The sequence below is a fragment of the Aulonocara sp. 'chitande type north' Nkhata Bay genome, linkage group LG16, assembly GCF_057382095.1.
Source record: "Aulonocara sp. 'chitande type north' Nkhata Bay isolate Kocher_YH1m ecotype deep benthic linkage group LG16, A_spYH_male_GT1.1, whole genome shotgun sequence".
Lineage (NCBI taxonomy): Eukaryota > Metazoa > Chordata > Actinopteri > Cichliformes > Cichlidae > Aulonocara > Aulonocara sp. 'chitande type north' Nkhata Bay.
The window spans coordinates 9,084,548-9,096,941 of record NC_141359.1 but is presented as its reverse complement, the minus strand read 5'-3'; the positions used below and the strand labels follow the sequence as shown (position 1 = coordinate 9,096,941).

Sequence of the window (12,394 nt, the reverse complement as noted above, 5' to 3'; positions counted from 1 at the left end):
AACTAAAAATGGCAAAACATACATCGTAGCGATTTCTCTACAAGTCAGCCTGTTAGAATGTGGTGGTGTTGGGCTGTTTGTTGTTGTTTTGTTTTTTACTGTAACTTCATGTCTTTGGGCTACTGGTCAGACACAACTTAAAAAAAAAACATATTAGTCAGTGATAACTTGAAGTCGATATCTGCACAATGCATTTTCTGAACTAAAACATGTGGGAGAAATAACACAAACAATCATTTTAGCCTCGCTTGTTTAATGTCGGTTTAGCGTTTTCTTCTTTTACTGTTGCCTGTCTGTTGAACCGATGAGCTTTTCTTTCATCTCAAGAGAGGACGATCCTTTCTAGGCCACCCTGTCAAGTGTTAAAATCCCTCATTAGGACGCCCACATGGCTTTTTAGAAAATTACATTAAAATGTGCCACTGGGATGTTGCTGTGAGGTATTATCATGTGGAATACATGGTGTACAGTGTGTGCACGTCATATGCCCCATATGGCTGCGCACTCATACATACGCACAAATGTCAGTCTTGTTGTTAAATGCATGCACACACACACATATACACACCACCATATGGTAGTGTTCCCATGCTTTCCCCGCATCTACTGCACAAACACTGTTCCCTCTTCAGACTTCAAACACACTTCATTTTTCACAAGCACATTATCAATACATTAACATGAGTAATTATATTTAAAGTAACAGCTACACAGTAACAGTGTGAAAAGCTATTTGGGTCTGAATTCCTGTTTATCCAGTTTAATGACAGAAACTTGATCAAAAATGATTGTGGTGATCAATAATAGTTGAGTAAGGGTTTGGTGTTAAAACTGAGGCCCAGTCAGTGTAGCAAACATCCACAATCTTGTGCTGCGGTCAGCCCGACAAAAATGAGGTAGCTGGTTATGTGTTGCAGCTGTGTGCGTAGGAACAGCCCCCTAGGAGCTGTTGGGTAACGAGTCTCGTAAGATCAACCTTGGATGCAATGTCAGACCAAGAACATTAAATGATGCCCTCATTTTCAAAATTACTTGAATTGGGACCTTTTTTTTTTTTTTTTTAATTTCTTTCTGCATGTGATAGGAAATTCATTGACATTAAGAGTCAGTAACCCACGCCAAGTCTTTGTGTGTACTGCTTTCAAACTGGCACTTTCACAGTTTCTGATCCATCAGCAGTGTGGTTGGGACATAGTTCTGGCATGTGGACAAGGCTTACGGGAGTGTTAGCTGCTGTGACTGTGCAACATGCTGATGCAAAGGGTTCTCCTGGTTTTGGTGGGAGTGTTGCCATCGACAAGAAAAGTAATTCAGTTGTTCAGATGCCAGAAGTGCACAGAGGCTATTGGGTTATTTATCATGCTTGTAGCTGAGACATTGTAGAGTCAGAAATGGAGTGTGTAAATAGTGAGTAATTAAATAAAATAATAAAATAAAATAAATCCATACAGTGAAGCAGCTGCTCATTCTGTCCTACCTCCGTATGTTATGAGTATAGTCCGTACTGTCTTAGAGGAGTCGCCTAAAAAGTGTGGACTGCGGCTGGTGGTATATAGTTTAGCACAGTGTGGGGTTTTTTGTTTTTTACAAGAGAGGACCTCACTTTGGTGTGGAACTTATTGGGAATTTATTAGTATCTTTGCAGACAAAAAGATGCAACACATTACAGGACGAGAGGGAAAATATAGAGTATAATATACACACTTTAGTGTGTGTGTGTGTGTGTGTGTGTGTGTGTGTGTGTGTGTGTGTGTGTGTGTGTGTGTGTGTGTGTGTGTACCCACTGTCTGTCGTATATTTTTCAGGTCAGTAGAGCTGTCTGTGATTTCTTATGATTGATGCGTAGGCATCATCTCTTTGTCTTTGTGTGTCTCTAAATATTACGCGCGCGCGCGCGCACACACACACACCTTACTAGTTCCTTATGCAGCAATTTTGTACTTGAAGTGCATTTTATTGCTTTCGTTGTATGCATTTATACTTCAGAGCTGATGCAGGATTGACAGAACTATGACAATAAGAAAAACTCCATATGTCCACACTGGCAGATTACAGTAGTTATTGGATAGCATAGTGAGCAAGCTAGATACAGTTACATTCTATTACATGTAGTTTCACAGGGGTTACTGCAAAGCAGACAGTTGTTAAGGTGGCTGCAGTGTTTGCATTTCTGGGAAGGTATAAGTTAAGCGATTGCATAGATTTCTTATAGTAGTATAAAACGGCATAAGACTGGTAGTTTTTACTGTATCATTGTTATTTCTCATCTCCTCTGTGCCTCTCTCACTCCCCTCTCACTTTCTGCCAGGGTTACTTGAGGACAGTGCCAGTTGGTGGTTGGTTTCACTGCAGAGAGGGTTTCATACTGCGGCACAGGGCATTATAATGTATTGCACCTCGAGTGGGAAGAGAGGAATAGATGCACACCAAGAGAAATGTGCGATTGCATATTTATGTACTGCATATGAGTATGAGTTCATTACTATTAAAAGTGTCTGGAAAGGATTACTGTAGGGCAGTGGTGTGGTTTTGAAGGCTGATCTGATCTCTGGATTTCTTAGTCTTTTAAAACATGTTACTGTGTTAAAATTTAAAATGAGGTGAAATTTCCTGAATTCACGCAGAGACGGTGTGTTTTCCTGAGATATCTGTCTGGGCTTTTCTTATGAATAGCACTACATCATAACTCATTGAGGAAGTGACGCATTCTCCAAATTATTATGGTTGTTTCTTGTGCAAACTTCCACTCTTCTATGCGGAAGCACAGATGTCCAGTGAACCCCAAAGATCCAGGAGAAATGGTTCTTATTTTAGTTTGAGTTAGGGCTGCTCAATTAATCGAATTTTAATCACGATTACGATCTGGGCTTTCAACGATCATTAAAAATGACTGAGCCGATTATTAGCCCCTCCCTCATTTATCCGCGACACCTTAAAGGCCGGTCCGTGAAAATATTGTCGGGCATAAACCGTCCGTGGCGCAAAAAAGGTTGGAGACCGCTGATTAAGAGGACCCGAGGGAAGCTCGGAAAGCTAAGCAGAAGTTATTTGGAGAGTGACTGCCGTTGGTAGTTTAAAAAAAAAAAAAAAACTTCAGTGGTGTTGCACACTATTTTATATTATTTTTTAAAGTCATTGTTAACCCTTTAAAGCCGATCAGAGCAGCATGCTCCGTTTTGCGTAACTATTGTTAAATCCCTGTAGAACCTGAACCGTGTAAGCTAGCGCAATAATTTGTTTTGCATATGAAACCGGAGGAGTTGTACTTACATCTGATGCCATCAGCTTGTCCTCGGTCACGGTTTCGTTCCACATATAGCTTTGCAAAAATTGCATAAAAAGCGCTTGCAGGAACAAAAACATAATATTCCAGAAACACGCTTTGCCGTTCCTATCAGCTGTTCGTAACACTTCCCACAGTGAAATGATGCACATGCTGTTTTCTTTGCAAATTTGCATCATAGGATTGTTTTTTGTTTTTCCTGCAGTATATAAAAATTGCTGTATCTCCAAAATAAAACTATGAAGACACTCAAAATAAATTTCCTGTTGTTGTAAACTATTTTTTGCAACTTTATTGTATTTAAAGTTTTGAGGGATAAGCCTCTTAAATTTCTCCAAGTAGAAATATATGTAAACAAAACAAAAGCGATTTTCAATTTTTTTTTGTAGTTTATTGCACTTCTTTGCAATTTATGTAATTACTGTGGACTTAATGCATACATATTATTAAAATATGGGCTATAACAGTTGTATTGATGTATAGCAACTTGAAATGCTCCCACAAATGGCACTACAGCATGTAAAAAAATAATATAAGCTCTGGTGGACTTGGTTCTATAGTAGGTCTTAAAGGGTTAAATAAATATCGTCAAATAATCGTGATCTCAATTTCAGTGAAAATAATCGTGATTATCATTTTTGCCTTAATCGAGCAGCCCTAGTTTGAGTCATTGTAGTTTTCACTGAGTACCCCCCTTTTTTATTTTTATTTACATTACAGTTAAATCGGAAACCTAGTGACAGGTCTTGGTAAAAGTGGAGTGAAAACTTCCTCTATTCAGTTTACGGGAAGAAGGATAAGCAGCGTAAACAGACTGCACCTAATATGGAAGGTGTGTGTGTGTGTGTGTGTGTGTGTGTGGTCACTATGTGTTGGGAATATTTATAGAAGTCTGACAGGGACTCGCACACAGCTGCACAGGCAGTCCCACCGGCAGACTGTGGAGCCTCAGATCAGTCCAGTTTACTTTTTTCCAAGCTGCTTATATTTGCTTTCTTTCAATACAGTCTTTAGATTTTCACACGTTGTTAGGAACTTTCACATCCTGTTTTTAGCAGTTCTGCTTCCTCCACATATTTATTTATATATATATTTAGTTATTTTTTTTAATATACACTTAGGGTTCCCTTTTTTTCTAAATGTAATATATTAATTCCTATTACATTTCATTTAACCTGTTAAATGTGTTGCAGCTTCCTGTACACGCTTCCTTCTCCTTCCCAGTTACAGTGGGGCAAAAAAGTATTTAGTCAGCCACCGATTGTGCAAGTTCCCCCACCTAAAATGATGACAGAGGTCAGTAATTTGCACCAGAGGTACACTTCAACTGTGAGAGACAGAATGTGAAAAAAAATCCATGAATCCACATGGTAGGATTTGTAAAGAATTTATTGGTAAATCAGGGTGGAAAATAAGTATTTGGTCAATAACAAAAATACAACTCAATACTTTGTAACATAACCTTTGTTGGCAATAACAGAGGTCAAACGTTTACTATAGGTCTTTACCAGGTTTGCACACACAGTAGCTGGTATTTTGGCCCATTCCTCCATGCAGATCTTCTCGAGAGCAGTGATGTTTTGGGGCTGTCGCCGAGCAACATGCACTTTCAACTCCCGCCACAGATTTTCTATGGGGTTGAGGTCTGGAGACTGGCTAGGCCACTCCAGGACTTTCAAATGCTTCTTACGGAGCCACTCCTTTGTTGCCCGGGCGGTGTGTTTTGGATCATTGTCATGTTGGAAGACCCAGCCTCGTTTCATCTTCAAAGTTCTCACTGATGGAAGGAGGTTTTGGCTCAAAATCTCACGATACATGGCCCCATTCATTCTGTCCTTAACACGGATCAGTCGTCCTGTCCCCTTGGCAGAAAAACAGCCCCATAGCATGATGTTTCCACCCCCATGCTTCACAGTAGGTATGGTGTTCTTGGGATGCAACTCAGTATTCTTCTTCCTCCAAACACGACGAGTTGAGTTTATACCAAAAAGTTCTACTTTGGTTTCATCTGACCACATGACATTCTCCCAATCCTCTGCTGTATCATCCATGTGCTCTCTGGCAAACTTCAGACGGGCCTGGACATGCACTGGCTTCAGCAGCGGAACACGTCTGGCACTGCGGGATTTGATTCCCTGCCGTTGTAGTGTGTTACTGATGGTGACCTTTGTTACTTTGGTCCCAGCTCTCTGCAGGTCATTCACCAGGTCCCCCCGTGTGGTTCTGGGATCTTTGCTCACCGTTCTCATGATCATTTTGACCCCACGGGATGAGATCTTGCGTGGAGCCCTAGATCGAGGGAGATTATCAGTGGTCTTGTATGTCTTCCATTTTCTGATGATTGCTCCCACAGTTGATTTTTTCACACCAAGCTGCTTGCCTATTGTAGATTCACTCTTCCCAGTCTGGTGCAGGTCTACAATACTTTTCCTGATGTCCTTCGAAAGCTCTTTGGTCTTGGCCATGGCGGAGTTTGGAGTCTGACTGTTTGAGGCTGTGGACAGGTGTCTTTTATACAGATGATGAGTTCAAACAGGTGCCATTCATACAGGTAACGAGTGGGGGACAGAAAAGCTTCTTACAGAAGACGTTACAGGTCTGTGAGAGCCAGAGATTTTCCTTGTTTGAGGTGACCAAATACTTATTTTCCACCCTGATTGACGAATAAATTCTTTACAAATCCTACCATGTGAATTCATGGATTTTTTTTTTTTCACATTCTGTCTCTCACAGTTGAAGTGTACCTCTGGTGCAAATTACTGACCTCTGTCATCATTTTAAGTGGGGGAACTTGCACAATCGGTGGCTGACTAAATACTTTTTTGCCCCACTGTATATAGCACTTGTGTTGGTTATTTAAAATCACAGATTCTGTAGAGTGACCTCTCGACAGTTTCTAGATCTCCTTTGCCACCTCTTATTTCAACTCAGTGATCTCAAATTAGAATTTACTGAAGGGGTTTTCCAACACTCTGCATTGCTGTCAGTGTCACAATGGTTACAAGGTGTGGATCATCTTTGACCAAATACAGTGGCCATCACTGCCTTTATGCTGCATCATGGTCGTCTGTGGGAAACATTCAAACCACATAAATCAGGTTTTACATTTTCTACAGTATAAGTCTTCAGCTGACACTCGCAGAGCATGCTGGCAAGCTGCACAGCTATAGAAACCCAAATGAAGCTTCTGGTGCACGTTTTTTCTGCTGATGTTAATGCCAGAAGAGTTTTGGACCATTGCAGTTGTTAAGTGTGCTTTTCTGCAATACACACTTCAGCACTTGGCAATGTCACTATGCAACTTCACGTGGTCTACTGCGTCATATCTGAGTTATTGTGGTTCCTAAACACTTCCACTTTGCAATAACAGCACTTACAGTGGAATATCTGAAAGGGAGGAAATTTCACAAACTGACTTGTTGCAATGCTAGCGTCCTATTACAGTACCACACTCGAGCTCTGTGAGCTTCTGAAAATGACCCAATCTTTCAAAAATGTTCGTAAAGGCTGACTGCATGGCTAGATGCTCGAAAACTATATCCCTGAGGGTAACATCCCACTGAGTATGTCTGTCTTTTATATATCGTCCGTGTTCAACAAGTAGAATTAAGTAAACCATTTACTGATCCATTACTTGTGTTTCACAGATCAATGTGCGCGTCACCACCATGGACGCTGAGCTGGAGTTTGCCATCCAGCCCAACACAACAGGCAAACAGCTCTTCGATCAGGTAAGAGTCGCATACTGTAAACACAAAGATGTAAGTGTCTTATTTTTAATTTATTCCGTTTTGATCTCAGATTGTGAGGACCAAATCTTCTTCTGCAGCTAGAAGGGTTCAAAATGACTTCTACTGTTAGAATAGACACTATAGGTATTTTAGACTATGTGACCTACTGAAAGACTCATGGATTACTAATGAAATGCAACACTGAAACTAAGTGCTGGTGCGTGTACCAGGGCGTGCTTGGCTGGGTTCGGGTTGGTACTGGTTCTGTACAAAGAAAACATATAAAGCACTCTTTGTTCAAAAGAGGAGCTTTCAGGAGTCAGCAGATGGGTGGAAGTATTGTGTGGATGGTGTGCATAACTGTGTACGTGTGTACGCTGTCTGGGAAGTAAAAGGGCAGCTTTCAGTGTCGTTTCATGTCAGACTACAAAGGGTTGTTGGGGTTGTGGTGGAATACTGTGAAGACAAAATGCGAGAGAGACACATTTGTTTTCTGCTTTTGTTGTCGCTTTTGTTTTCATGTTCTGTACAGCATGAGGGGAGTAAGGCTGTGTGTTTGTAATAGATCTGTTTTAACAGCAGAAATCAGGACTTGTTGCAGTCTAAAGCTGCAGATCATATCTGTAGTATTTGTGCAATATACACACCCAGTGAAACTGTGGTTTTGTTTTTGTATTTGTGTGTTCTGCTTCCTGCTGTGGATAGCTGAGCAATATGAACGTGCCTTTGACCTTTGGGTACCAGGATCCATAGAGAAATCAGACTCACTTAATGACTTGCTTCTGTGACTCGTAAACAGATTTTCCTAACATTTGTTATACAGTTATTTTTTTCTCATTCATATTCTGACACTGATCAGCTCATCTGATTGTTTGAAAGGATGATGACAGTTGGTGGTTGTAGCTGACTCGTGGAAACCACTGAGAAAGATGCCAGCTTCTGTTGACACTAAACATTTTAATCTTGCAGGAAATGCAGGTGTAAAACTGCGTGACGCTGGAATATTAACACATTAGTTAATTTTGTAGTTAACATGAATTGGCTCTTTTTTTTTTTTTTTTTTTTTTTTTGGTGACTTCACAAAGTCTCTGCATCCATTACTCTCTAATATCGCTTTTCTTTCTATGAAACGCACAGACGCACCAAATCTGAACGTTTCAGCTGCCTGTGCCTATGCATCGCCATAGCAACAAACTGTCAAATGCCCAGTGATTTGTGTGTGTGCGTGCACTTGTGCTGCATAGTACCGAATCTGCCAAAGGATGCTTGTTTACAGTCAGCGTACAGTGATATGTGTGTTCAGTGTGTTTCTGTTATATTCACGCTCATAAAAAGAATACCAAATATTCATTTGTTTGAGATTATTTTGGTTTTAAAAGCGACCGAAAGTAAGCAATAGACGGGATGCCTTGCAGCTTATAAATGAACAAGCCAGTGGGGATAAAGTATTGAATGATGAGATCTTGTAGCATGTGAGTGGCTTATATAGCATTGGTGTGGGATATTTTGGCAGGTTTCAGACATGTGAATGAAGACACTGATTCTTTGTTCTACAGGACTCAACAGAGACCAAACAATGACAGGTCTCCACAGGGCTACATTCAGTAGCCATACAGATGAGCTCCTTGTTGTCTGTGTGCCTTTCAACTCTAAAAAAGGAGGTAGCACCACCTTGTGGTGATTTTGAGCATTTCACTAGAGCTACTTGAGAAGGCTTCGAACCAACATCGGCTAATTGTTATTAGTACACACTTAAAAAAGCTTTAAAAATCAGTTATTTACCTGAACAGAATTCTTAATATCAGTGAAAATTCTACCCTTCACACATTATAGCACTTATTCAGCTAGAAATAGATACGATGGTGGATATTTGGAGAAATTATTGTGATTATGTTACATGAATATACAAATCTTAATTGTTCCAAAATGAAGATAGCTCCTGTCTTTTCGCTTTGTTTTCCTCCCTTTATTATTTCAAGGCTTGTTATCGCTGTGTTGTCTGTTCTGGTAATTCCCATCATTAAGGGCAAAGCTGTTACGCAGGCAGCCAAGGTATTACAGGTGTATGGATTTAGCCAATGTGCAGTCAGAATTCCTAGAAAGAATTCTGCGAGTTTGATAAAATAGTTTTGTTCAGTCCAGAGATGCCCAATTCCTGCTGTAACTTTGCTATATGTAGGAAACTACCTTAATCTTTATTTGATGGATTTGTTTTGGTGATATTTCTAAACTTTTTTTTTTTTTTTTTTTGTTAATAAGAAGAAATATCCCAAAAGTTTGAAAATTACAGTGTTACAGTAACCAAAGTGTGGAAAAACAACTTTGCACAATAAAAAGAAAACCAAACCTCAACTGGTACTAAAAATGTATTTTATTTTATTTTATTTTTTTAAAAACTATTAAAAATGAGCCTTTTTGTGATCTTCAAAAAAAAAAAAAAACAGGTTTAAAGTGGAAAAGACTTTGTATCTGTTGCTGTGGCAGCGGAGCTGAAATGAATGTTAGACAAAGTGTTCAGCTGCTTGTTGTAAATGGTGCAGAGCGTGGTCTGGATCCACTAAATATCCAGAGCCACAGTCATTCCACAGAGGAATCCAAACAGTGTGATTCAGACTGGATTGGACCCATAATGACAGCAAATTCCCTCATGAGGATATGAATGCATTCCAACATCTAAAAGGACATTACTTCATGTTAGACCACCTCTCAATTACAGCTAGTACAGTCCCTCCACATTTCAAATTAACATCCACAAGAAGTCCTGAAGCCACACTGTGGTCCAGGAGTGTGGCAACATCTCACTACAGTGCTCCATGAAGCACACCAGTCTACACACTGTAGTACTGTGCAGTATTATAGTCCTCGCTGCAGGCAGCAGAACTGTCAGAGGCGATCAGCTGATAAAGATTGTCTGTACCAACCTCGGTCATGGAGATGCTGACATGGTTGTCTTTTTGTAGGACTCGGATGTAGTTCTTTTTAAACCATCCGTCATATAAAGTGCGATTGATATGCATAGCAACAACTGACGTGCTTCAGGAGCTATATTTCTTCTGCATCCTTTATAATCCTGTGATCCCTTAAATGCAGCCTGGCTATGTTACCTACAGTACAGGAAGTCACATGTCCAGAAGGCAAACGGAGGCAAAGGCAAATGACATGCAGCACAGGGAAAAACTGTGCTGCATGTCCTGATTCCTTCGCAGTGATCCAGATTCGCATGAATGAAGTGAGGGCTTCATTGATAAAGAGGCTGCAGAGCTCACTATAAATGGCTCACTCAAACACACACACACACACACACACACACACACACAGGATGATAAAAGGCCACATCATGATGGAAAAGCTTTTCAGACAAACTAACCCAAACATGTAAGCCTGTGATGGGTGATGATCACACTCGCTTGTAAAACTGCCCGTGTGAGCAAATGTTTTTATCTAGCCTGAAAGTATGAGAGTCCTGCTCAGAGGTCCAGGCAGCTTGATCGCCTTTCCCCGTCTCTGCTACACTCATCATTCCTCCCCTCTCATCCTGAAGTCTCTTATCCACATAGCTGTCTCCTCGTACCACAGTCCCACTGGAGGCCCGCTCTGTGTAGGCGTATGTGTGTGTGTTTGCAAATGTAATTGATTGTACCGTTACCATCGCAACGGTGTGGTTTTTGTTTTTTTTTTTTTTTGGATGGGCGATTGTGGGGGCTTTCGCAGTTGTGCGTGCATGCGACATGGGTATTTAGCTTGTTTATGTCAGCATCTCTATTATTCTCTGTGCGTGAGAAAGAGTTAATTACATGGTAGAAGTGGCGTGGTATTGACTGTGTAAATCACCTTAACATCTGAGAGAGTGTCTACAATCCCCTCTGGGATCATCTGTGTCTCTTTCTCACGCTTCCTCTCTGTGTGTGTATGTGAGACAATAGTTTGTGAATGACAAACAGAGAATTGTGTTTGAGAACAGGGAGGAAAGACGAGGGGAAAATATTCAGTTTCACTTTTTAATGATGCATCGATTTGGTAAGATTGCTGTCAGTACATGATACCAGTGAGATGACAGAGCACTTTTACTTTATCTGACGCAGTGCGTACAATTTGTGGTCTCAAATCCTGAAAGAACTGAAACTGCAAGTACAGACAACAGTCATACTGACTACAGGTGTCGGGGAAATTTTGAGACTTTTTGAAGAGGAAGTGGAAAACATAAGATATATTTGTGGTTTCAGGTGGTGAAAACAGTCGGTCTGAGGGAGGTCTGGTTCTTCGGCCTGCAGTACACAGACAGCAAAGGCTACGTGACGTGGCTCAAGCTCAATAAGAAGGTGAGAGGCTGCTCAAAACACAGGAAGAAATCCATCCCTCAGCATAGCTTAAGCATGCTTATGTTTATATTCTTTGTAACAACTGAATTTATTCTCACATTAAGAAAACATTTTAATCTTATGACTCCTTGTAAATGGTAAACATTCATCATCCTGTTGTTAATACTTTATAAAACGACGTAGAGGATGGACCATGAACACTGAGATCTGTTTTTAATGTATTTTCAGTTTAGTTTTCTCAGGACTTTCATGTCCCATGCACTTTGTAAAGGGCAGATGATGAAGGCTTGTGTTCGGGTGTTCCTTCCAGGTGACCCAGCAGGATGTCAAGAAGGAGAATCCGCTGCAGTTCAAGTTCAGAGCAAAGTTCTTCCCTGAGGATGTTTCTGAGGAGCTCATCCAGGAGATCACACAGAAACTTTTCTTCCTGCAGGTACTGTGAACTGCTCAGGCTGCCAAGCTCATGTACGGGGTAAACCTGCATGAAAACTGAGCTGGATTTACAGCTGTAAAGAGCCTTTCTTATCTAAGACAATAATTACACCTTTTTTGAGCTGGTGTCATGTAATGTGGCTATTGTGGTTAGTATAGATCATGCTTACCGGTATATTTGCTTTCTACATCAATTATTGGCAGTAGATGGATCAACATATCAGCAAATAAAAGAGTACGTATGGTTGCCGCTGGCTTACATTTATTAAATATAATATTGAAAGGTGGTTTGATGACGAGCTGAAATACTTTTCCTGGAGTTTTAAATCATTATTTATTTCCCTATCTGCATTGCCAATGTCTGTCAGCTAAATTGGGGGGTTTTGTTTTTGTTTTAATAACCATGTTTAATGTGCATCCCCCGCTGCAGAATAATATTGACAGAAACACTATTCTCTGAATCCTGCTGTTTAGTGAAAATCCCTGTAATTCCTCTACATTCATTTAACTATAGCCCACCCACTGACTGTTGTCACCTCCAGTTTTCTGATATATGAGTAAAAGGCCTCAATTATACTCTGTTGTGGGCGCGGACAGCTGGAGACACCACGGGTGAGCAGTGATTCCCG

The 12,394-nt window shown here is 40.5% G+C and overlaps 1 protein-coding gene across 4 annotated transcripts in view; it reads left to right on the top strand.

Annotated features, from left to right (window-relative positions):
- LOC147310957 (radixin) overlaps window positions 1-12,394 on the top strand; it is a 46,832-nt gene that overhangs the window by 23,570 nt on the left and 10,868 nt on the right. For all 4 annotated transcript variants that reach the window (XM_086265563.1, XM_086265565.1, XM_086265562.1 and 1 more), the window contains exons 3-5: window positions 6,931-7,014; window positions 11,238-11,333; window positions 11,644-11,766. In XM_086265563.1, coding sequence (XP_086121689.1) covers window positions 6,931-7,014; window positions 11,238-11,333; window positions 11,644-11,766 — 303 coding nt within the window. The remainder of the gene's footprint in view (window positions 1-6,930; window positions 7,015-11,237; window positions 11,334-11,643; window positions 11,767-12,394) is intronic.